Raw genomic sequence first — 27,811 nt, 5'->3', positions numbered from 1 at the left:
GAAATTTATTTAGAAAAAGATATCTACAAAGTTTTTTCCCAGAACTTATAAAACAAATTCGAGCAAGTATTTTCTTTTCAACGCAATTATTACATTGCTTAAGTCTCGCAATTCGGTAGGAAAAGTCGTAAAGGGAATCGCCGCGGCAGCAGATATCTAGCTAACGGGATCGGTTGTTTTAAGACTGTGGATCTGTTTTTGGAGACAGGTTAGTTTTGAGCGTGGAACATCTGTCACATTCAACATTCTACAACGACAATAATCACATTTGTTTTAATCTACAGCAAAGGATACTTAGTACAGTATGATTCGCATAATTCGGATTTTTCCATCTGGATTTTCACTTAATTTGGATGAAATATTTAATCCGTTTAGCCCATAACCACGTGAACTATTACTCATAATTCCAATTTTACTTAATTCGAAAGAATCTGGGCAGTCCCCAGTCGTCTGAATCAAGTGAATTCTACAGTACTTGTCTCCTAGAATAGAAATCCCCTAACACCAGTACTGACTTGGAAAAATGCTCAAGTCTCATCCTTTTTGGCAAAAATATCAATGATTCATCGAAATATTAACATGTCCAACCAACATGGGATTCTCAGCACAGTCGTGATGTATTAAGTCCCAAAGCTATGGGGTTACCCGATTCTCGCCTTGTGTAACATACTAATGTCCAATGCTACCTAAGAGGGCAGCGTCTGCGCACATAGCATTGTAGTCTTGAAATTAAAGTCATCTTTACTTGGATTATTTAACCTCAACTTGTAAAGTAGTCTCTGGCCCATGCAGAAAAACAAAAATATCAATCACAACTAACCTGAATATTTTCAATCTGTCCAATGATTCTTCAAATTCCTTTGCTTTTGTTCGTGCAACCTCTATCACCTGTAATAACAAGATATCTATCATTTTTCAAAATTTTGGAAAATGCCTTCATTATGGATATTAGACATTCGGAATGAGCCTTTTGATGAATCATTCGTTTTACCCCTCTTTTCATTTCCAAGGCCTCTTTGAAAGTTAACTGCTCAAAAAATCATAAGCCTTGTTTTTTCTTTCAATTTTTGTTGGCCGTAACAAATCCTGCAAAAGTCTGCGGGGTGGAACTGAGTCCACGGGATTAGAACACTTACCTCGTCAGGTATGTTTGCGAGTCGGGCAGCATTGAAACCATAACTTTTAGGACACGCCCCCTTGACAAATTTGTAAAGGAAAGTTATCGTCTCTTGACCAGGATCTTCGTCATCCTCATTTTCAACCATACACGACTATAAACAAACCACAGCATACAGAAATTTTAGAATGCCCGTTAAGATCGCTGTACGAAGACTCACTTTTGCATATGAACACAACGAGGACTTAAGTTTTTCATATTTCAGTGCTTCATCTAGCATTAAAAAGGGCAGGGTGCTGATTTCAAATAAGGGCATTTTTGTGCGTGATTCCATTGGAGCAAGGGCACATAATAACGCACTCACGTCTGTTTTAGGTGCAACCTGCAATGTTCCCTATTGCATACCTACCCCCTACTACGATTGAGGACTAGAAACTATGTTTAACTCTGATTTTGCCATGAGTGACACACTTGACCACAGTACATCCTTACACCTATGCTCGTCAATGAACAAAAGTTAATCTGGATAGATAGGGCTTTCAAAATGATTTGGAAAACCAGTTGCAGACAAAAAAATAGCAGAAAAAAGCAAATGATACAGCGAAAAAGAGCCAGCAATAGTGTAAGCTTATAGGCTACATGAAATTGCATATTTTTAATCGTAGAAATATCAAATTAATTGATTTAAATTGTAGTGTTAGTGATTGGCAAGTAACTGTTGATAATTGGTAAGCAGCCAGCTTAAGAACACATTAATGCTATTAGGCTACTCAAACTAATTTTCTCTGCGAGTCTCTCTGTGAGTTCACCGAAAAAAGTTCTTCACCTTGTATATATAAAATTTGTCTAATAGTCTATATAAAAATATCCAGAGCATCATGATGTGTTCAAAACTAAACAATCCATCGAATATACACTACCAGCTTTACAGAGGCAGTCGCTAGAATGATTGGTAGTTGTTTGGAAGTCAGCCAAATTCCTGGAAACTCAAACTAGGCCACGTGTCTGAGGCACGTTTTCACACGATGCACACTGATTGCAGTACATTTAAATATACGGTAACCACTGATCACATGAGCTACTATCGTTGATATCATACTATATAGTTCATAGCCGTCGTAGGATACTTACTAACAGCCGGATGAGACGGCTTATTTTGAAAGCCCTGACGCATAACTCGTGACTGACAAGGGCAGGAGAGCGGACCTACGGCAAGTGATGAGGGCACAAGGGCGAGCATGGGACACATCTGATGGGCACAATGGTGGCTATTTTCGGGGGCGGAGTTGACCGCCCCTCTATTTTCGGCTAGATGAAGCACTGCATTTTCAGTTCATTTCAAATGAGTTACTTCATGTTGTCAAATAAGATCCATAGTCAAACTCAAGGGTATAATTAGGACGCTGTTTGCAAAGAAAAAGAAAGAGAATAATTTCAAAAAGACAAAAAATGAACCCAAATGGGCCCCTTTGAGGTCCAGAAAACCGCTTCTTGTCCTAAAATTTCTGTGGGAGGGCCAACAAAAACCCCACTGTTTCTCGCGGTTTTCATATAAGTGCCCATTCAAAAATTCAGGTCAACCCTCTTCAAAGAATCTCAGAACCGGCCATACATACCATGTGACCAAGTCGGATGTTCGGGTCATGCGAGAACTCTTCGACTAATGAGTGATAGTGTGTTGAGAAGAGAGTTCTGCAGCAAACTCGTTGAGATAATTCCTCAACAACAGCGCAAGCAATTGCGGTACCGTCGTAGGTAGCAGTACCACGCCCTGAAATATGCAACAATATTGCCATGATAATTTGGAATGGAATACAGGAATAGAAGAATTTACATATGGAGGCATGGAGGCGGTCATCTTTTCTGGAAAGGGCAAAAACATGTTATTTGATGATGTCATAGGGAGATGGAAGCAACCATCCTTTCTCAAAAGAACTTAAGAGGCAAAAATAAATGACCTCATATGAGGATTTATAGCAGTAGCCATCTATCGTTGGGTATCAGGACAATTGCCCCTCAGACAACTGCCCCCGGACAATTGCCCCACAAATTAAATCTTTATAATCTTAAAGTAAAGCAGATATTTACTTCAAATTAAGAATTAAGACGAAGTGAACTAATTCTAGCTATTTACTCTAGGACTGCTTTTGAGTTTTTGATTGACTAAAGTAACACTAAAACTAATTCCAATAAATTAGCCAACATTAACAAATGCACTAATAAGCGGACTTATTAAGTTTCCTTTAATTTGGTAAGTGATTTATAAGTACACAAGGGCTGATCTAAAGTTTTTGATCTGCACACAACATCAGTAATTCTATATCTTATAAATCTATATTCAATAATATACAAATGAATTTCTAAGTAAAGTATTTAGGTGGTGTTAATCCAAATCAAAAAGGGTTTTATCCGGGGGCAATTGTCCTAGAATCTTATCGTGGGACCCATCATTGTTACAAGTATCTGAAAGGGTCTAATAGCTGCATCGTGATGTCTTAAGGTAGGGGTACACAAGCATATTTTTTCACCCGATGGCGGCAAATTTATGAATTGTATGAAAAATTTGCAAATGTGGCAACTAACGGCGACTTCGTCGGCGATCGGATCGCCCGCAAATTCGCTCGTCTGCCCGCACTCGGCGAATTCCGCAGAGCGATCCATTTTTATTAACCAATAGGATGCATTGTTGATATTATATGATTTGTTAACTCTCTCCCACTAAGTGGCGGTCGCTGACCGAATTTCGGTTTGATCGCTACGTGTGCCCGCTCGTAACGGGCGCATAAATTCGTCGGCAAATTCGCTGGCGAATTCAATTGTCGCGATCGGGCGAAAAAATACGCTCGTGTGTCCCTAGCTTTAAGCGGATGTATTTCTTACCTAATTCGTCGAGCAGAACGAGAGAATGTTTCGTAGCATGTTTTAAGATGGCCGATGTTTCGCTGAGTTCAACGAAGAACGTACTTTCACCGGCCATTATGCGGTCGCTGGCTCCGAGTCGTGTGAACACTCGATCAACTGGCGATAAACGACATTTCTCAGCCGGAACATAACAACCCTACAGAAAAATTAAATTCGATTGTATCAACGCCATACAATCGAAACTAAGTCAGTCAGATTGCCGCAGTATGTAAAGTAACATTAAAATCTTTCACACGATACATATCTGTCACACATGCAACATTATAATAATTAATTTCATTAGCATTCAGAAATATACTAAGAATAGTTTTTATCATCTATCAATGACTGTTGCCTATAATAAGCCGGCTTAATGTTGAAAAGGGCTTTCATGGACTATAATGTGGCACCACCTTTTTGGATTTTACAATGAAAATTGATAGATGATGATGTCATAACTATGTTTCAGGGCATTTGTGGAGCTGCTTTATGCCGAGTGAAGAAATCACACGTGGATTCTGAACGTACAAGTCATTCGGATCAAAGTGATGTATAAATCAACTGATTACTAACAAACTCATGGATCATAAATCGCACGGCGGGGAGGTATGACAGATATTTGTGAGTGAGTGCGTAGTATTCACAAGCGCTCCACAATTGCGTGCATATTCCAATGCATTAATTCACATGGTGTTTGAATCGAAGAACATATTTTCAAATGTTATAAACGCGGTTGATAAACGTAGTAGATCATAAGTGGCGATGGGTAAGAGCGTTGCCTCTTTTGTTACATAGAATTCAGAAACCCCCCATAATTTTCTTGTGACCTGAAAACACTAGCAGGAAGGAAATTCGTATCAGGGTAAGTTGATGATGTCACAGTGGGATTTCGGGCCCCATCCATCTATTCTGCTAAAGCAAGTTTAAATTGTAAGTATTTCTGCGCAAGTATAGCAAATCCATATGATATCAAACTCTTTACCGGCCTGCACTATCAGGTTTACCGATTATGGCATTCCAGGCATAGAAGTGTATTCCGGTTGAAACTGATGCACAAGAACAATCCGTAGTGCCCGATTGAAACACGTCTAAGGGTCTTATATTGACCAGCAGTGAGGTGTTACCTACCATTTGAGCTAAGACAACGATCAAACCAACTTGTCTCATTAACGTTGATTTGCCACCCATATTTGGACCGGTTACTAGGACGACGCTACCATCTGTGTTGCATTCTTCATCAGCTTGATTCTCCTATTTCAGACGCAAAGAAAACAACAATCTTGAGTTACACGACAACCAAAAAACATTTGTCCTACATTGACCTCGGACAACTTACGTCTTTCAAGCCGACTACAGTGTCGTTCGGGATAAAGTCGTCTCCAGAATAAGTACGCGATATGCACGGGTGGCGACCTTCACGAATTTCTATAAACGGCTATGAAATACACGAAAAGAAATCAATATGGATAATTCCCATATGATCAAAATTGATTGCGTGCTATTTCGTTATCTGGGTGATGCCATTGGAGGCTCAGAAAAAGACTAAGCTATTTGGTTCAGTTCCTCAGTCATGACTTGAAGCCAGTCAAAGCTTTTATCGTATAGAAGTTTTGCAATCATAAACTCTTTTTGCATGATTGAAATGCCGGTGAATATAATGTGAGATTCACATAACCGATCCCCAAAATTTGCAAAATACCATATTATCTTTTATTGAAATGTATGGCCAAGTCTCCAACATTGACAGTCAAACATATTGAGTACTAGAGAACCCAGTTTCAGAGTTCCAGAGTTAAATCAATCAATTGCATGGACTAATAATTGTAGTCAAATATCATCTCAAGCACAGCACTGGGTTCAGGGCCTTTTTCCATCAACGTCTTGAAGGTAAAACCTGTGGATTGTATTACGAGTAAGGAACCTACCCGTGTTTGCTGATCAGTCAATACAATCTCTGGTCGGACCATTGTACCATCTCCGCAGCGGCTGTAAGCGGCCATATTGATCAATACGTCCAGTATAGACATACATTGTACAGCAGACTCCCAATCACCATAGCTAAAAACATGTGCAAAACTATAGTCAATGCAATTAAAACCAAACAATTAATGACATAGGACTTATTTAGGCCACATTTTCTGAAGATATAGTCGATAGTAACAATTCCATTATCAGGTTCCCTGACTATTCCCTGACTTAATCTGCTGGATCCAATCAATCCACTAAGTCACTTAAGACACATGGGGAAACTATTTGATTTTACATGCATTCTAGCAATCTCAACAAGTCTCCCTTAGTTTCCTCTGAATTTCAGAGGCCACCCTGATTATATCTTGGAGAGATATATCATGGTAGCCATGTTTTCTCAAAGCATTTGTAGGGTTACATGTAGTTTGATGATGTTACAGGAGATAAATGAAGGCAATCTTTTCTGGAAATAGTGTCTGACGACAACTTCATGGTATAATGGAATTTACTCGTATGGAGGTTGCCACCTTCTTGTGATGGACCTATAGGGGTAAGTTGATGACGTCTTAGCAAGATTTATGAAGACAGCTATATCTTTTCACCAGGTTTCGTACCTGCTATCGAAATTATAGAATATACGTCTCATGATGTCTCGAAGCGCGACTGATTTTCGCTCCTCCGCCACGACCATTCTCTCGTACATGTCTTTCACTTCTGTCGTTTGATAGCGCTTGAACCCTTTCCGTTGTGACGTCAATTCGAATTCGTGCGGAACTTTCTTCGCAACGGCGTCGGGAATTTCCATTTGGAACCGATTCTTGCCAGTTCCCCAGTAACTGATCGTCTGCAAAAGCAAAGACTTCTAAAATTCCACCAAACGATTTCTCCCCTCGTATAAAAAACTTCACAATGATTGGGCAAAAGCTCCCTTCACACCATCCATAAGTTTAAAACAATAGCATAACAGCTTCATACCATGGACTCACAGGGGCTGAAATTTTCACACTTGGGCAGGCAAGTAGACAAATGATATCACATTTAGAGAATTCAAGGACATATCGTCAGTTGAGGCTTGTGTCATTCATATTGGATAGAAATGAACCATTGACATAATATCTACCCCTATTAGATATCTCAACCTCTACTCACCGGACAGCCAAAACGTTTCTTCTGTTTGCTGAGATATTCTTCCAAATCTCTGTTGATCGTTTTTATCCCGACCATCGCTTCATCATAATCTGTGTCGACTCCTTTCGCCGGTATGATTACACCCTCTTTACGAGCTTTCTCATGATCGAAAGATTTCTATGAAATTAGGAAATAATTCACTGATTGAAACAAGAAATACGATAGAAATGTTTAGCCAATCCCGAAACCGTTAACAATATAGCGCCCTTTTCACAGCGATACAATATTCAACTGCGCTTTCCATTAAATTAGTATCATTATTCCCAGCTTATTACTCTAACCATTTAACATTCATCTATCCCTGGGTTCAAGTGCTCAGGTGTTATCTATCAGGTACCTATTTACTCCTGGGTGAAGAGAGGCGATGAGGCAACCAAATCCACTGAAAGGCGCTCCTAAACACAAAGATCTGTATATCCTTGGAGCCATTCCTCTTGAATACAAGACTACGTGATGAATCACAAATTCTTTCAGACAGGTTTTGATGGAACGTATTCCCGTTTAGGAATAACAATTCCGGACCACAAACTCTCTAACGACCGTTAGTTGACCTTTTATTGAGTTTCTTCAATGCACCGGAAGAGAATTTCAGAAATGAGGCCAATCGAAGCCTGTCTGATTGCTTAAAACATGGTTAAATCAATATAGATGCCTCTGATTTTGCGGTTGGTGGGGTAAAGTCGATTCAATACTTTTTATATTCAATTCATTCAAATGATTACTCACTTTAATTGAAACTGAATGTAAACTGGAATATAAATTTTTGCTAACAACTGTTGTCAGTCAATGGAAAAAAGTCTTACGTCGAAAAAATCCAGAGATTCTTGCACGTCCGGGAATCTAACTTTTTCTTCTTGGTTGTCATCAGCGACAGTCGTCAAGCACTGACGCAACAGACGTGATTTGAACTGATTTTTCGCTGAACCAAATTTCTTCACAATCGCCAGCACGACTTTGAATCCCGACAGTGTCGAGATGAAATCTTCGATTTTTCTCTTGCTGTACGTGACGTCTTCGAAAAATATCGCTCGTCCGTCCGGGTGCGATTCGCTACGATTCGCCGAACCCATCGAATGAATCCTGGAATCGTATAGAAATTTTGAGTTTCATTTCTCCTGGCAATTTTAAGATTTGATTTTCAATAGCCTACTTTATTAAATTAATGGGTACAACAAAACTTTTCAATTTAAGCAAGGCTCGGGTCAACTTACAACCTGATCAGATTGTGGGATCGGAAGGAGTATCTTAATCGCAAGGATACAACAAGTTCTACTTTCTATGACCTGATCAGAATGTTGTAGCCAATCAGCGACAAGTTGTGTCACATGACCTTCACGCTCGGTGATGATTGATTAGTCGACAATTTCAGTAATGAAAATATCTATTTCATAGACTCCTTAAATTCGGAGCCAGGGGTATTTACTGAGGCAGCCATCTGAAGTATCACGTTTTTACTTACTTGCTCAGTAACCGTTCTAAATCCGGTAATTTCTGCATCATCAGCTTAACCTCGGCGACAACATCCTGACAGTCGATTAAATCATCTACAGCATCCAATCGATCGTTAACCGAGGCCGGGTCACACAGCGGTGAACACAACCACTGTTTAAACAAACGTTTACCTACAAACGACACACTTTCAATGTACATACATGTATCCTAAAACCCACTTACTTAGGCAACTTGGGAGTATGGGTTAAGCTTCAAATGACATTCAGACTCAACAACCTTCAAGATAGTTGACACCATAAGTGGATTAACCCATCGACAGTCAGTTTTAGGCATATGTTTTGTGTCCAATGTGGCCATTCTCTTATGGATTGGTCGTATATATTATTCATCCTGACACCCATCACCATTAGGGTTTGGAATGCATTGATACTTCCTAGGTGTTATTTTGTTTGCCTGACATCCAATAGACTTGACTGGTGGCTGACCCTATACGAATGCTGTTTAAGATTTTTTCGCAAATGACATTTTCTGAGCTGAGAGATTGAGCTATGAACAGGAATTCGACATTCTAAACTTAAATTTACCGAAGGGCGTCGAACATTCATCCAATCGTTGTAACAATGTGCCTTCCGCCGATCCGTTGCCGCTATTCTGAAATATCTCTAAATTTGCCAGAGTTACACTATCCAATACGAGTTGCCGCGCTCCGGAAAATTTTAATTGTGGCGTCATCGTTTTATCCGCGTTATCGTCACGGCTGCTGAGATCGATGGGTGTGTATTGTTGGAAGTTTTTCATCGAGAGAATTTCGTCATCTAGAAAACTCTGCGATAAATACCTGAAGCAGACAGCAGATGGGCCCTTTTAAGAAGGTGGGCTGAATCTAGTTTTATTGTTTTTGGTTAAAATTTGATTCGAGATTTAAAATGTTGGAAATGAACTATATAATCATTTATCCCAGATGCAACTCTGGAACTCTGTCATAAATATCAAATATATTATTTCATAAAAGAATTCCTGAGGAAACATCAAGGTCTGAGGTTTTTTAAGGTTTCTCTGCAGATGGACTTCGGATGAAATTTGGAATGGAATGGATTTGCAATAGATATCTAATATCGAAATCCGTTTCCACAAATTTGGGTTAACACCTGAATTTATCATAAGTCTAGTTTCTAATGCTCAAGTTACTTCAACCTCAAACCATGGCAATGGATGCAGATTTTTTCATGAAAACTCTGCCAAAGATCAACAGGGAGTGTGAGGGTTGCTTGTAACCCTTGATATTAAGTGCAAAATGTGTAAATTCATAATGTATGTATTTATCTTACAAGAAACGAGATTTGCCTCAATAGTCAAATCGCACCTAATGGACCTAAGTTATGCCAACAATTGAATCTAAATCCTTAAATGAACTGATCGCTAAAACCCCCAGGACAGGGGGTGGACTTACCACGTGACGGCTCCCAATGAACTAAGAGCTAGTTCATAACCTTCGACTGCAGTTCGATTCAAACTATCGCAATCGGAAACCATCATTTTCAATTCAGCCGGCCATACAGCAGTGGCACCATCTTTCTGCGACGAGACGAAGTACTCATTTTCAGCAAGCTGTTTCAGCGTTCGCGGCGCATCCCAGAATTCTTTCCAAGATGTCAGTGGTTGACGGAGCGTGTGTGATAAATTCGTGTTGATGAACTGTTGAGTTTTATCAGAGATTTTTCCCTTTTCATATAAAACCTTCAAGAAGGAAATATCGAATGACAAATGATGAAATCGCCGCAAAACAGACCAACAATGCCCACTTGCATTAAATCCCCGAATGACAAGAGATATTGCCATTATCTGATGATGCCACAGTGCGATCAATGGTGGCAACTTCGTTTTATTAAAGCAGTGCATTTAGGGGGTAATATCCTGATATCATGGGGGGAAATATGGGCATAGCAATTTGTCTACTGTGGCTATTTCATGAGAAAACTTTTTTTTTACATAAATGACTATAGGGGAATAAAGTAATAGGGCTAATTTGATATGATTTCAAATAGAGATTTAAAAAATAGAAGCCACTGAACGTTCTGTTTCAGCAGTTGTACATACGAACCTCAACAGGCGGATAATGAGAAACCAATGTCCGTAATCTGGAGCAATGTCGGTCATCGTCAAACTGCCCAATCTAAATATCATGAATGAATCAATTGAATTTAGTTAAAGTAAAACTCAATTCTAGAAAATCAAGACGGCAACTTGTCAGACTATCGGACCATCTGGGTTATGCATTTGCTGAAATCTTACATGAAATTTTCCGATAGACGTATCCAGAAAACAGATCCCATATGAGCTGCCTCCACCGGCACTGTCATCATGAACCTTAAAATAAGAAATGTAAATTAATCAATGAAAACATTCCACATGACCATTGATGAAACACTGTCCTAGTTGTGAAGATAATACAAAATCCAACGATAAGAATAAATAAAATGTCTGGAATATTTCCTTGCGCTAACGTTTATCTGACTATAATGCTGAATACTGATATGTACTCATATATTGATGCAGAGATGCTAGGGCCAAAGTACCAAAATTCCGGAATTTAGAACGGGGTTTTTTTTGCGTTTTTGCATCGCCGGAAATGCGTTCTAGAGCGATCTGGGTATCTGAAAATACGACGGCAGGCATTCGTTGTGCTTCACATCCCTCGCTGCTTATGCCGCGCGCTATCCGGGTGACGAAGAATATCTTTTTTCCCGCCACTTCCGTATTTGACCTGGTCTTTACAAACGACGCAGTACGCCACGCCAGCTAAGTCTAACTTACGAATGTAGTTCGATAAGTAGTCCCAGTCCTTACACTCTAGCCAGTGCCAGTTAAATTTATTTTTTATACCGCTGTCAATTGCCTTTATATCGGCCGACTCCCGACTGACAATATTTCCGTGCGGGCTCATTTTGCAGACCGTCCCGCTTGACAGCTGCAGGCAAAAAGAAAGTTTCAAAGCTGCGTGCCTCCGGACATAGCACGCACGTGGTAATAATTAAGATGATATTTATTAGATATCATCTTAATTAGTACCACGTGCATCTTCACATTGTTGGCCGTCAGCGGGACGATGTACAACGGCGCGTAAAGATAATTGACTTTTAATTGGAAATGGCGTCACAACAGTGGCGCTCCGCCTACGCACGCACAGATACCACAACAAGCACACATATATACATTGTAGCAAGAACGTCCTCGGAAACAGAGACCAAGATAAAATAACACAGAAGCGACGACGAGTACAAGCAAACGAACGCTTTTACGGTCCGTGCCATTACTGGTCGCCGCGAGGAATTCTCACCCAATTTCCAGAATTGACATCGGCGATCCTAAATTTCCGGAATTCCGGATATTTCCGGAAAACTAGCATCTCTGTTGATGATGCCAATGGGAAATTTAAGTAGATGGCCACCTTGTCTGGAATTATACATAGGAGTAATTTGATGATATCAAAGGGGGATGACCGAGGGCGCCCATCTCGCCTTGAACTGTCTATAGTGGAAAGACTGATGATGTCATAGTAGGATTTATGAAGCCATCTTTTCTGAAATGGTCTGTAGCAGAATCGGGTCGTGAAATAGATAAATTCACATACCTTTTCAGCAATTGCCAAGAGGAAGTTGTTGTTTCCGTCCGCTGGGTCACCATCGATGAAACTGAACGTTTTCGTTCCCTTCGATGTTACTCGACAAACTTCTCGTTTCACAACGCGGTCAAACTTCGTCGGTTTTCCAACTGAAGAACAGAGAGGTTAAGAAATCTGTTAATGGCTGGTATCGATGCAATTTCGAGTCGCAAAATCACAAACTAACATGATTATTAGTAACGCTGGACAAACTAGAACTATGATGCAAGAGGCAAACACAAATCCAGGGCCTCTCCAATAGCAAGGAATACTATTCTATTCACTCAGAAACTAGGGGTCCAGGGACACCATGCCCACTTGGGAAGTGGTTTCAAATGCTCAACAATCTAACAATTTCAATTTTCAACGCCCCCTGGTGACCATATACAAAAACCAATGACCTTGAAACTCACGAAAATCATAGAACATGTCAGCAGCTACGATTTTGTTATTGATTGTGATAACAAAATATGCCTCGTTACTAATTTAATATGGAAATGCTAAGTTATTCTACTATTCAACGCTCCCTGGTGACCATATGCAAACCCAATGACGTTGAAACTCACCACAATCATAGAACATGTCATGAACTACTACTTTGCAATTGATCATGGTAACAAAATGTGCCTTGGTACCAATCTAATAAGGAAATACTAAGTTATTCTACTAATCAACGCCCCCTGGTGACCATATAGAATAGCCTATGTCCTTAAAACTCACCACAATCATAGATGATGTCATGAGCTACAACTTTGCAATTGATTGTGGTAACAAAATACGCATAGCTACAAATATAATATAGAAATACTAAGTAATTGTATTATTCAACGCCCCCTGGTGGCCATATACAAAAATACTACGGACGGACGGACGAAAAGTGAACGCAATAGCCCGCTGGGACTAAAGTCCAAAGTGGGCTAAAAAGCAAATCTCGGTTCAACCTAATCACTACTGCACACTCATACCACCAACTCTGTGAAGTTTAATCCAAAATATGACAAGGTCTCGGAGGAATTCTTTGGATAAAAGTCTGGAGACGAAAACTAACGTGGCTGACATATTGACACGCGGATCTTCCATTAACCCTTTAACTGGCAAGTATTTTTCGGCCTATGAGAGATTTTGGACCTTGCAAGGGGAAAACTTAATAACTCAGTAGATATGAGGGATAACCCCATATTGTATGTTTAATATGAAAGCGCTTTTCATAAGCTTTCAAATGATACCATGTTTGCGAACTTTGGGGGTTACCTTCAGGGTCTGATCCCAAGGTCATTCAGATTTTTGGGCCACCCATAATAAAAAACTGTCATGAAATTCATCCCAATATGAATTATCATCAGAATCTTTCATTACTATGTCCAAAATATCAGCCAAACTCGCTAAATTACTACTAACGATATTCTCAATTTTGGAAATCAGACATACATACCCCCTTCTACATGCCAAATGTATGATATATCACTTTCCAACCTTGTTAGACATTGTAGGCCGTCTGGTGTCGCCATCTGCTGACAGGAAAATTAGTTAGAATGCTTCACAGAAATCAATACTTGACTATTCTATTCACTATAGCTGGTCTATTCAAATCGGTCGCTAGCGACCGATTGCCAGTTAAAGGGTTAAGCTATTCCTGGAATCGACCGGGTTGCAGGGGCAAGATTGGCTCATGTTAGACAAAGAAGTGTGACTGTGTTCAACATACGCTCACAATACACACCAGTGTTGTTTAACACAAACTCCGGATGTGCTCAGTACGAAGTCGAGAGACTCAATACTTAGTCAGCCAATCAGCGCCCGACACCGGCTAATCAGCCAGGCGATCAACAAGCTCGTTCATTGGTTCCCACTGGGAGCACATACAGAGTATAAAAAGAGGGTACGGAAATACATATCCCCATACTCTACTAGACCTCTACATTATGTGGCACTCGAGTATTTTGACTACGGAAGATATGGACGAAATCATCCGCAAGATGGAATCATCTCCGGACGAGATCAACGCTACGACATCGGGGCCCACTAGTGATGCTCAACCATTCTTTTTTTGTGGTGAGTGTGCAATTTACATAGTTACCAAGTTTGTTCTCTGGTGTCATTTTGATGTGAAATTTACTAAATTAGTAATGATAGACTGGGACAATTTCTTCTACCTATGGGACATTTTTCCGGGGACGATTGTTCCCCGGGACATTTTTACCTACATTCGCTCTGCACACTTATGCTACGTCTCACGACAATTTATTCACATATGATAAGGGAGCGATCACCAGCTGTATGAACCCAAGTGTCCACTGTATTATAGGGGATATTATCATGTATATTATCAAGTATATTGTATGGTATATCATCATGTACATAATAGGGATTTGAAATGGTCGTATTAAAATAATCTTCAAATGTGATGGTTTAGTATTTCACATTTAATCAACATATTTATTGTTCTCAGTACAGAATATATATATATATATATATATATATATATATATATATATATATATATATATATACAATAAATATGTTGATGATTAAATGTTTAATTTTCTCCTGTGATTCCTTCACTGAAGGTGTCTGATTAAGACCTCATGAAGATATCCATGCGACATCACGAATCCATGGAGAAAATTAACCAAACGAAGGCCGAGGCAATCGGCAATCAAGTTATCTGGGATCATGCAAATCCAACTGAAAGCCACTGATACCAGAACCTATATCTATTTGATTGAACCAATTTTGGGCTGCAGATGTACGAATTGAAAATCTTACTTGATTCCTTCTAGAAGGGAATGTATAAACACACAAAAAGTGAACACCAGAGACCGAAGTGTGCTAAAAATCCTAAACTTTAAAACCACTCACTTTTTTTGCAACGTTCTTCCATCATGGCCGGCGTTTCTGTCTGCTCGATACGGGCGACCTTATAACCTTTCTGAACTAACGTCTCAGCGTAGCGAGCGTAACCGATCTCGGGGAATCCACAATGAGCGTGGTTACCCTTTAAATAACAATGCATAAAAAAAGTTAAGGTAAGTAGTGGCGAGTTAAAATTTGATTCCACAGTCAAAGTCAAACATCATCTAGGGATAGGGTTGTGCAAGAAAACATTTTTCTGTGAGGGCCGAAATTAGATAGCTTTCAAGACCTACCACTATAGTTGTTGCTTAAAATTGCCTAGCCATTCTAATTCTAACTTAGATCCACAGAACTGGATTCCCACAAGAGCCTCAAGGGGCACTATAGCCAGCCTTTCAGCTTTTCATTAAATGGCAAATGATGCATTCTGTGGGTTATATTTGTCAAAATAGACACCGAACTCAAGAGTCAAAACCTATAATTTACACAGCATAATCATGCTTTCATAAGTAGCAAAGACAGCGACTGGCGCTGGCAGGAACAAATACCTCAGATCAATCTTTTCCCTATTGATTTGAATGCGGAATAGAATTGAATTGGATTTTCTCAAATTTACTCAATAAAACAAAATTGAATTGGATTTGATGTTTTATTGTTTAATAAAGTAAAATTGAATTAGATTTAATTTGATATTTTTTGCAGAATTAAATTTGAATGAATTCACAGTTTGAGCACGGCTAGTTAGCATATGAAGGTTATCCATGCGATTTGAGAAAAAAGCTATTTTTACCGGACTTTGCATAATTGTCAATGATATTTTCTGTAGTGCAAATAAACTTCTCCCAAAAACCAAATCAACTCAAAATTTCACAGAAATCAATCTTGAAATACAGTTTTAAATCTAAAAACAAAACCCGGAAGTTTAACAGTAGACGATACTGCCAGTTCAAGTGAACACCTGCTGATTTCTGCGGCTAAGTGAATCAGAGAGGAGTCTTTGCTTTTTTGATTGGCTTTTCAAAACAGATATTTCTGCGTTCAGATTTTCTCAAAAAATCTCACATAAATTTTAACAAGGCCCTTTTTCAGAATTCAGCTCCCTAGGATTTGGAGAATGGATAATGCTTTAATGAATGATTTGTATGAATATATGCTCATTTGCAGTCAAAGGGTCTTAGCTATAGAAACCATGTGATTCAAATTCGCTCCATTCGTATAGTAATAAATAGGCTTAGCCTACGGCTGGCCAAAAATGAATAGGTATTCTAATCTTTAACAGTCCCCTCAACGTAAATCATTAGGATTTACGTAGTTCCATTAGAAAATTTTGACTCTGGAACTTAGCTCAGAGGCTATTTGCATAGCATATTTGCATATTTCAAAACCAGTCTAAAACCACATTTGTTTTATAGCAGGCCTAACAACTTATGACCAGTGTACAGGGCCAAGACCACGTTTGAAAATGACTGTATTACTGGGCCCAGATAACTCTACTGAACCCAGTTCCACAATCATCATTAAAAATTTCAACTACTGAGAGTTAAATCATTGGAATTTTAAGGTTTAATAAAATCAAAACAGGCCCACACACGGGACCACAAATCCGGCCCGAATATCACACCTTCATATAAATGATTCCCAGTTCATTGACCGCAGTGACAGCATCCATATGATACAACTCATAAAATTTGCCGACCTGAAAAGAAAAATCTTTCTGTATAATTTCACCCCCGAACTGAAGACAGACTTCAAAATAATGGTCAGAATATTTCGAAATGGCTCTCTTTTCATGTCACCTTGAAGAACAGAATTGTGTCGAAATGGTCTTTTTTAATCTCCCACCATTGACGCATAGCCTGAAAATAAAAAACAAGGTTGAATTTAAATTTCTCCAGTAAAGATGGACGCACAAATCCACTATGCGGCATCAAAGAACTAATTATGCAGTATACACCTTTGAGAGGTGGCTGCCTACATTAATCCCTCTATGGCATCATCAAATTGTCCCTAGAAACCATGCTACGCCGTATATATCCACCCATTTACATCATGAAACTCACCGGAGTTAATGTTTTCATCACGTTCTCAGGAACGTTTAAAGTTCTTGGATCGTAATCAGGATGGTTCAATGGTCGACCATGTTTATCCCTAAAATATTAAACAAATATAAGAAATTGGTTCTATCACTTTGCAAGTGTACTGCAACTACTTCAATCGTATCAGACATCAGCATCCGAGGAAACTTACTTGATTTTATCTGGCTTTAAGAATTCGTAAGTGAGATGAGTATACACTACCCCTTCAGTTGGCTCACTAGATTTACCAACCTAAATATGAAATTATTGTAAATAGATTACATGTGACTAACACGAGCCAGTTGGGATTCGAAACAAAACTCAACTGTTTGAATTCTTTGTTTCAAATGAACTTATTTGACTCAATTTAGAGCAATTGTGACTGGAGCCTGGAACCGGATTTACTATCACTACTAGGGTTCCTCTAATCTAAATCTTATTTTGACTATGAATTCTACTGTGGAACTGAACTATTAAAAATTGGATACATTCACCTCTAGGCTCGAGTGAGAAGTTGAGATTCAAGATATTCTACAAGCAATGGAAAAGTTTTGACTTCGGACAATCTAAGTTATGCTAGATTCAATTGAAAATGTACCTATATTGATGCAGGTCAACAGTCTAAAAAGGGTCTTCTGAGTTAACTGCTGAATAGAGAACTCAATAGCCAACAGTGGAACTGAACTTCGTAGTTTCTGAGAAAGGTTTTGACTCTGGAGTCCCTACAGCTAGGTCGCAAGAGCTCTATTGAAAACTGTCTAATAATCATTACAAAACTTAGAATTGGAGACTGACGGGTCCATTGGGGAGCTGGCCTCAACCACAGAATTGTAGACCAGAGATTTTAATTGCTCCTGCTGGCATACGTACATTTTCTGCTGCTGCGAATGATGCCAGTTTACTTTTAGTGTATTTCGTAACCAACGGCGAGAAACTTTTTGGAACCGGAGTAACAGCGGTTTTCCTCTTCATCTCCAGAGATTCATCCTCACCATTATCTTCACCATCGCCACTGTCATCATTGTCGCCATTATCATTTATCTTCAGAATTTGCCGACCTTTTTTCGCAGATGATTTCGACGTTGGTTTAGTTTCCCTTTTACGTTTCTTCTTCAAAGAAAAAGAACATGAATAAAATATTAAAATTTACCCTTGGCAATCCGCAAAAAATCTTATTTGCAAATTCTCACCTCTTTGACGGGTGTTTCCGGCTCAGAATTCTCAGACTCAATTTCAGACACTTCATTCTCATCTACACCGCTGCTCAAATCTTCGTCATCATCCTCATCGGAATCCGGTTTGAATTCATCTCCGTCTGACAAGAGAAATAGACACAAATCATTACAACATAGCTTATACCAGAGTCTACTTAAAACTGTTTTGAGTATAGTTTAAAACCATCCTTCCTTGGAAGTGATTCTAAAGTCTTTCAGTGTCAACAGTTTTGAATCTCTGCCGAGGGAGGACGGCTTGAAAGCTGGTCCAGTTATAACTGGTCTAGTTTAAAAGCAAATTTAGCATCAAACTTGTTACAACACAGGATGGGACCTATCCATTACCTGAATCATCTGCATTGTCATCCGCGACTAGAATCCGACGTCGCTTTTTAGGCGGCTTCGTCCTCGACGACCTTCGTCTGCCCGAATCTTTCGATGGAGTATTAACCTAGAAAAAATGTCAAGGTCACTTCTGAGATATATTCCAAGCGAAATCTTTATTTTCAAATGAAACTTCCGAGGATATTTTCCAAATAGATTTTTTCTAACCTTTGTATCATCGTTTTCTTTGCTAGTATCCGCCTCATCTTCACTTTCACCTGTCAATCAAATACAATAGTACCTTTCAATATACTGAACCCGAAATTTCTAACGTAATTCATAACTGTGAGGAAAAAAAAATTTATTCAATGCCTTTATTTTGACCTAGTTCTACCAAATAGCTCAAGTACACCCACAAACGGATTGGCTCCGCGAGTTAGTACGCTAAGTCACCTTAATATCAATCAATATGGCCTAATCTACTAATAGTGAAAACTGTTAGTGTAGAGTATTTCACACTGGAAATCAGAATGCTCAATAAATGTGAATCAACTTCCCCAACTTTCTGATGCTTTATTTTATCAATAAAATCAAAATACTACAACTAAAAAAACAAAGAATTAACACTTTTTTCATTGAAAGAATTAAACAATAATATTTTTATCAGTACTCACAGCTCACTAGCACAAGTCTTAATAAATCCTCGAACAGGCACATAACCCACTCCAACAAGATAATCAAGAACACTGAACTGCACAGTGAAATTTCAGGGCCGTATTTAGGGGGGTGCGATGGGTGCTAATGCACCTACTCGCAAGAGTTCCGCTTAATTTCCTGTCCTCGAAAGATTTTACTTCATATTTTCCATGCGTTATGTGATGTTTATATGTCTTACACTTTATGTGGTTGGTATCCTGTGGTTTTGTCGATAAACAATTTTAAAAAACAGGCATGTTATCCCAGGATCTATCAGTCAAAAGATCATGATAGCACGGAACTTAGTGCATAGAATGATTCTTTGCAATGTTTCATCATGGGATGTTATTCCTCAAATGCAAATGATTTGAAAAAATAAACGTTACATTAGTCGCGGATGAGTCGATCTTGGGTTTTTTAATCGCATAGATAAGTTTTCTGTGGGTTGGAAGCATCAATGATTACATTGCTATGAGGTGATGATCATTAAATCAAATTTTTAGATTACCGGTATATAACATTATTTAGATTCTGCCGTATTCATGATGGAAAATGTCAGAAAAGAAAGATAGCCAGAAAGCCTTCAGAATACACCTTAGAGTACCTAAGATTTCAAACTAGGGGTCCAGGGACACCATGCCCACTTGGGAAGTGGTTTCAGATGCTCAAAAATCAAACAATTTCAATATTCAATGCCCCATCCAATGACCTTGAAAAATCTAATGACCTTGAAACTCACCACAATCATAGCACATGTCAACAGCTACAAATTTGTATTTGATTGTGGTAACGAAATATGCCTAGGTACCAATATGATTTGGAAATACTAAGTTTTTCTTCTATTCAACGCCCCCTGGTGACCATATGCGAAGCCCAATGACATTGACACTCACCATCATCATAGAACATGTCATGAGCTACAACTTTGCAATCGATCATGGTAACAAAATATGCCTAGGTACCAATATGATAAGGAAATACTAAGTTATTCTACTATTCAACACCCCCTAGTGACCTCATGGAATTACTTATGTCCTTGAAACTTACCACAATCGTAGACCATGTCATGAGCTACAACTTTCCAATTGATTGTGGTAGCAAAATATGCATAGATACAAATATAATATAGAAATACTAAGTTATTGTATTGTTCAACGCCCACTGATGGCCATGTACAAAAACCGATGAGCTTGAAACTCATCACAATCATAGACCATGTTATGAGCTACAACTTTCCAAATGATTGTGGTAGCAAAATATGCATAGATACGAATATAATATAGAAATACTAAGTTATTGTATTGTTCAACGCCCCCTGGTGGCCATATACAAAAACCGATGGGCTTGAAACTCATCACAATCATAGAACATGTTATGAGCTACAACTTTGCAATTGATTGTGGCAACAAAATATGCTTAAGTATCAATATAATGTGGGAAAACCTTTTTCCACCAACGAATGAGTACTGATAACACCAAGATGGCCGCCAATTGCATCATAATAGCCTGATCAAAAATACCTGACTTGGGTATAAAAGATCCATTTTCACAGAATACCCATCACAAATTGCAATGAGAAATGGCAAAGCAGTAGGAACTTACAGGACTCAGAATTTGAGCCAAAATATACATTTTTGAGCACTAAAAAGGTCATAGGACAGCCATCTTGAGTCCGATCGAAAAAATTTCCCTCAAAATGTTCAAAAGTGTGCAAAGAGTGCTGATTTTGGCAAACAACAATGGCTGCCAGTCGTCCATCTTGAATCTGACAGGGCCAGTTTTTGGGCTGGAGATGTGTCTAGGGTAGATACATATATGAACCAAATATCAAGACATAACCTTGGAGCGTCTTCAAAACTTCTGAAAAATAACTGCATTCCGTCTACGGACGGACAGACGGACGAAAAGTGAACGCAATAGCCCGCTGGGACTACAGTCCCAAGTGGGCTAAAAATTTTGCGGCGCTCGCAGGATGCTGTGAATTTAGTTCCACTATGCCACAAATTCGCACCTACCCATAAAAAGGGCTGCATACGGCCCTGAATTTACATCGCCACCAATCACATTTTCCCGTGCCCACACGCACGTACACATAGGCCTACATCCTTCTCATTTCGCACACCACTAACTGTATGATACATTTTCATTGATAACCCTTACACCATAGAATTGCGATTTGAAGTCTTGGACTATCTATACTTTCTTATGGGCCAAACATCAGAGTTTCCATGGCTAAATGGCTACTAAAGTAACAAGCTAAATGAGCATAATTAGGCCATCGAGTTATACTTTTTCAAGGCATAGTGAATGAAAAAATTAAATTGCCCATGGGCAGTCTGGTTTTCCTTGAAAACTAGAGCCTGTTTGGCAGGGGCATTGCTTATGAAAAATCTTTTTAATTCGTGAATCCAAAGTTCTATTAGGCCTATTTCATTTTGTCTTTCTGAAAGAATTATTTTTAGTCAAATCAAGGCCAAAAATATACATTTTTTTACGGTCCATATCCAAAATTTCGTATGGTACAGGTGGGCAGGAAAACTATTTCATATTTGGAAAAAAAATTTTTTCACAAAATCAAAAATATTTGAATAGAATTCATATGATATCACATATCGAGGGTGGCTAAATATTGAGTCTTGCCAACCTTTTCCAATGTATGGTCGCGGAAGCTATGTAACATACCAGTACCGTATCAAAACTAGGGGTCCAGGGACACCATGCCCACTTGGGAAGTGGTTTCAAATGCTCAACAATCTAACAATTTCAATATTCAACTCCCTCTGGTGACCATATACAAAAACCAATGACCTTGAAACTCAATACAATCATAAAACATGTCAGCAGCTACGATTTTGTAATTGATTGTGATAACAAAAAATGCCTCGTTACTAATTTAATATGGAAATACTAAGTTAATCTACTATTCAACGCCCCCTGGTGACCATATTCAAAACCCAATAACCTTGTAACTCACCATATTCATAGAACATGTCATGAACTACAACTTTGTAATTGATCATGGTAACAAAATATGCCTAGGTACCAATATAATAAGGAAATACCAGGTTATTCTACTATTCAACGCCCCCTGGTGACCATATAGAATAACTAATTTCCTTAAAACTCACCACAATCATAGATGTCATGAGCTACAACTTTTCAATTGATTGCAGTAACAAAATATGTATTGGTACAAATATGATATAGAAATACTAAGATATTGTATTATTCAACGCCCCCTGGTGGCCATATACAAAAAACAATGAATTTGAAACTCACCCCAATCATAGAACACGTTATACGCTACAACTTTCTAATTCATTGTTGTAACAAAATATGCTTAGGTAACAATATAATGTCGAAAAACTTTTTCCCACCTACGAATGAGTACTAATGACACCAAGATGGCCGCCAATTGCGTCATAATTGGCGGATCAAAAATACCTATCTCAGGTATAAAACAGCCCTTTACAAAGAATACCCATCACAAATTGCAATGAAAAATGGAAAACCAGTAGGAAGCTACAGGACCTAGAATTCTGGCCAAAATTGACATTTTTGGGCACTAAAAAGGTCATAGGACGGCCATCTTGAGTCAGACGGACCCAATTTTTCTTATGCTGATGGACCCTTGGTAGATTCAAATATATTCGAAAGATCAAGGTAATTGATCAAATCGTCTTCAAAATTTCCCTCGTAAACTTCGAAAATGTGTAAAAAGTGCTGATTTTGGCGAACAACAATGGCTGCCAGTCGGCCATCTTGATTCTGATAGGGCCAGTTTTTGGGCTGAAGATGTGTCTAGGGTAGATACATGTATAAACCAAATATCAAGACATTACCTTGAAGCGTCTTCAAAACTTCCCAAAATAACTGGATTCCGTCTACGGACGGACGACGGACGAAAAGTGAACGCAATAGCCCGCTGGGACTAAAGTCCCAAGTGGGCTAAAAATCGGCGTATGTAAGTAGATCGTTTTAAATCCTGGATTTTACCACTAAACATTCAGACCTATTACCTGTTCGCTTACACTTCCAACGTTAATCAAAACAATCACCAGGTATTAAAATGAAACAATACCTATGGCGGATATGTGAAATAATCATATTCTCACCAGCAATGTGCATTTGGAATTTGCGAGCGTAACGGAACCTAGTCCAATGAACTTTTCGCCATTTTGGCTTTCCCATAATTATTTTAGTAGCAAATCAGCCAAAAACAGCCAATCACATTCGTTCGTAGAGACAACGCCCCAATCGAGGTCATTGCAATTCTATACGCAAGAGCAGTGTTTCGTAGGATTTTAACGAAGTTGACTATGTCATCGACGGAGGTTCGCCATGTCTTCAATCGCATGGATTATACATCGTTTAGGCCAAAAACCAATGAAACAAATGCTCACATGGAAAAAACGCACCGCAATTTTACATAATTGGCTCAATGCCAACTTCAATATTGCTAACAAAGTACCTAGTTCTGCCACTAAGTGGCGTATCAGGCCAATTCTTTGCACTGCACAATTAGACCCCATACTAACATTGTACCAAAGTACAGAGATAGAGAGACACAAAGACAGACACACTGATAGATAGACGGTACGAGAATAAGGGTCTCATGGAAGACCAAAAAACCAACACGGAATGCAACATAACAAATATGTGGGTCAACTTTCACCCACCTTCATCATCAACATCCATCTCTTCTTCCTCATCCTCGTCATCGGACGGCTGCAGTGTCACGACCAGTTTCTCTAATCGCTCGTCTCGACTCATCTCGGTTGCCTTCGCAGCTTGCCTTGTGCCGTCCTGCTGTACGGGATTCCCCGAGAAAAATCTGCCTCCGACTTTAGTGTCTTTGTCATCGAGACCGACGAATGGACAGACGCGTCTGCAACGAGAAAAACGGATGATTTCAAATTTCAATCAGACCCGCAGTTTCCATGAAACAAAACCCAAGTTATCTAGCTGGTTGTGTTTGATTTAGTGGGTTCCTGTTGGTGGTGTATTACTAGTTTTGCATTTTAGTTTGTGACATATAGCTTCCGCTACAACACATAGCGGCACTACCGCCATAGTCTTTTGTATTTTGTCAAAAATCTCCATTCAAATCTAGATTATTCCTACTCACCTAAGTTTGACCCAAGCTCGTGAAGGCGGGTCATCGAAAAACTGAACATGGAGTTCTTTAGAACCGCCCGACCGTTTAAAGTGTTTGTCCTTCGTGGGATGGTTACACACTAGACTCGGCCACCACGGGTAACCTTCTAATTTTGCCCAAACCAAATCACCAGGCTCGAATTCACACGCTGCAAAGGGATATAGGGAAATTTTCAAAAATTTTAGAATCAGCCTCGTTGGAGGTCGTGATTATAGACAGTAATACCGATCGACAACAGAGATTTTATCCTCCCAAAGCATTGTGCATGCCCTGTAGGCCGTCCTAGTCATTTATAGGCCATATATTCCGGTCAGTTTTTGGGCTGCAGTTGAATCAAGGGTAGACATGTAAAACCAAATAGGCCCATCGAGGAAATGAAGAGCCAATACCTATTACTGCCTGTCATGCTCCCTGTGCAATGCTTTGATCTGTAGGACTAATTCCATTAATTTAGTTGATCTACCTGTATTATGAATCAATCTGTACACAATCAGGATTTTGCATTTAGAAATAAACAATGATTTCTTAACCCTTACAGTGCGCCTACACTGCAGTGCGGTGTATAAACCAGTGATGGATTTTGCTAGTACACCGCACTGCGGTGTATTTAATTAATAATTATCTCTCTTGAATGATGGCAGCACCTGTCAAACAGTGAAATATTAGTAACTAACGATGCACCGCGCCACGGTGTAGACGCACTATAGGCCTAGTGGTATTCTCGTTATTCTACACACTAGGGCAGAATGTTTCAAAAAAACTCCCTGTCACTAATACCTGACTGACAGTCAATCACCAAGCGATAAAATCAAAGTCAAAGTAATATTATTAGGTAAGAGTGCAGGTCTGCACCTCTCGCAAATGGTTCAATCAATTGGGCCCTACATTAAAGATCACCATCTCAAGATTCGGAATGTTATCAAGAATTCAGTGCGGTGGTTTATTTCATAATATCCAGAGCGGATCCAGGGGTCAAGTACTGCTAAAAGTAATATTGTCTCCCGAGTAGGCTAGCTGCCTGAAGCCCTAGCGGGAGGGGGGAGGTGAGGGGTCCTCCTTAAAAGAAATTTTAAATTTTAGGTGCTCTCAGCAATTTTATAACAGGGATTAGCCTAAAACAAATCAGCAAGCCATAAGCCGCGAGTGCCTGTGGTAAGCCTACAAACAATTCACTACCAGTTAGGTACCACATGTGTGTCAAGTATCGAAGAGACAGAATGTTTGTGTGTTAGGCCTAAGTCACATGCAGGCAAATATTGACTATATTGAAGATTTTGTGGAAAAATCTTGCTTTCAGCTCAAGCGGTTCTCGCGGAAGGCTGGATCCACCATAGTCAGTAACCTGTCTGTGGTTTAGTTTCACAATCGGATATTTTCACAAACCACAGTCAGGAATGGGAAGGTCATTTTTGTATGAAATCTTCGTCAGCCAATTTGACTGACGAGTAATTTGCCTGGCATTTCATTGTCTCTTAAGATATCCGTCTAATTTTTGTTGTAATCGACGCACAACAGATTCGTAGTTTGTCTGATACCTATAACACCTCACCTGACGATCTTAATCCATGTGCAAATCGGCCGTAAAGTGAGAGTAAATTTCCGTCGGGTCAACAGCTGCCATTTTGAAAATTACTGGAGGTGGTGGCACCTGTGGACTGAGGCCAGGACAACAGCACAAACTAACGAAGCGAAACGACGAAATTGAAAAAAATTAAGAAATCAACACTTATTCACATTTTTCTTTTACCAGAATTTATTATTTCATAATTTAATATGGAAAACCTGAAGATTTGAAATATAAGTTGGAAAACCATCAAAAATAAAAATTGTCGTTTCGTCTTGGAAGTTTTATATAAATCCTTGTAGGTCCCCTTGTCTTATCATGCCACATGTGCAATACAGAGAAATGGTGGCCAATGGCGAAATTGGTGGAGAAATTAATTAATTTCTCAAAATAATGTTGATTAACCACTCGAAACATACATGAAATTGGATTATTTCGAAAGGTACTTGTGTTAGATTGTGAATTAAGCCATTAATTTTGGACTGAAGTGAATATAAAGTATATTTTTGAAGTGTTACTTTTTTCAACTGTGTTTTGGTCCTTGTCATCCCTAACGTTGGTATAAGCCCATCCGATTATAAAAAGCTTACCATCAACGATTAGGTAACTAACTAGATCCACCACTGACATCTCCATTAGAAAGTAAGCCAAAAGAGCTCACTAGACCAAAGAGCTTACTGATAACCAACCAAATGTTTTAATTACATATAGCTTCAGCTTACCCTAACCCTATCCCACGGGTAATACAGAACCCTTGCCCTAACCCTCTGGACCCTCTTCTTGACACTAATGCTCTCCCCTCTAGACCAAAATCCTTAATTCAATATAAACCGTCGTAAAATTAGAATATACGACGCCGTAAAAATAGCCACTTGTTCCAATCTTCGTATCCAGAAAATGTTGCGGACTATCGCCCCGTTGTCAATGCCAATCACGAGACATTCAGATCAACATCTTTACCTATTGTTCAAATCTAAAGTTTATCTTATATCAATTTACCTGGTAGGTGTTTTAATTCTGTTAATTTCGGTTGTTTAACAGATTTTTTCTTTTCCGAAGATTTAGGATTCTGCTGCTGTTTTTTGGAGGACTGATTTTTTGGCCCGTTTTCAGACGGTGTACGAGGAATGTCATTCGTTTTTGAAGGTTTAAGAACTTGATTCGGGTCGGGTTGTTTCCCTTTAGGCGAGAAAAAACTAAATAGACTCGTTTGTTGAGACATATTTAGGTAAAATAGCCCGACGACGTTTTTTAAGCCAAACGTAGCGCCCTTCACGCGAAAAAAAACAATTCAATTCAATCTGCAGTGAGGGCGCCACCACACGGCCGCCTACCGGGGTTTCATGGCGGGTTGGATTGGATTGAAGTTATAAAAGATATTTTTCCTAGGCATAAATCAGCCTCACTAAAATAGGATATCTTTTATTTCGAGGAGAATCCGTGCCCGGTTTTGCTTGCCAGATTGTGTATCGTTGGCCATAACTTATTTTTGGGTTGGCATCTAGCCGAAACGTGTCGAGGGCCCTGACAGTCACATTAAAGCCCAACGCCGCACACGGCAAAACATTTGTTTCGCCGAAACAGAAAACACGTTTTCACAAAACGTTTTTCGTAAAACGTTTTGCCCGCAAACGATAAAA

At 39.2% G+C, this 27,811-nt stretch overlaps 1 protein-coding gene across 3 annotated transcripts; it reads right to left on the bottom strand.

Moving 5' to 3' along the window:
• Positions 1-27,438, bottom strand: LOC141909514 (DNA mismatch repair protein Msh6-like). Of its 3 annotated transcripts, none has more exons than XM_074799938.1 (29): positions 27,171-27,438; positions 24,578-24,755; positions 24,129-24,337; positions 18,982-19,031; positions 18,775-18,880; positions 18,406-18,530; positions 18,086-18,325; positions 17,388-17,467; positions 17,201-17,288; positions 16,937-16,996; positions 16,762-16,836; positions 15,147-15,282; positions 12,258-12,397; positions 10,919-10,993; positions 10,728-10,799; positions 10,077-10,363; positions 9,211-9,464; positions 8,634-8,796; positions 7,978-8,254; positions 7,136-7,291; positions 6,601-6,830; positions 5,944-6,076; positions 5,355-5,453; positions 5,147-5,269; positions 3,998-4,175; positions 2,734-2,888; positions 1,137-1,271; positions 821-888; positions 1-247 (listed from the first exon to the last, which is right to left on the bottom strand). In XM_074799938.1, the coding sequence occupies exons 1-29, from the start codon at positions 27,391-27,393 to the stop codon at positions 157-159; spliced, it is 4,206 nt and encodes a 1,401-aa protein (XP_074656039.1). In that variant the 5' UTR covers positions 27,394-27,438; the 3' UTR covers positions 1-156. The 3 variants fall into 3 exon arrangements, with proteins under 3 accessions (XP_074656039.1, XP_074656040.1, XP_074656041.1); XM_074799939.1 differs by having other exon boundaries at positions 18,086-18,322; XM_074799940.1 differs by lacking the exon at positions 27,171-27,438 and adding an exon at positions 26,157-26,335 and having other exon boundaries at positions 3-247.
• Between the last annotated feature and the right edge of the window lie 373 nt (positions 27,439-27,811).

This window comes from Tubulanus polymorphus, chromosome 8 (genome assembly GCF_964204645.1).
Source record: "Tubulanus polymorphus chromosome 8, tnTubPoly1.2, whole genome shotgun sequence".
NCBI lineage: Eukaryota > Metazoa > Nemertea > Palaeonemertea > Tubulaniformes > Tubulanidae > Tubulanus > Tubulanus polymorphus.
Note: the sequence above shows the minus strand (reverse complement) of the source record. Positions and strands in the feature narration are given on the sequence as shown.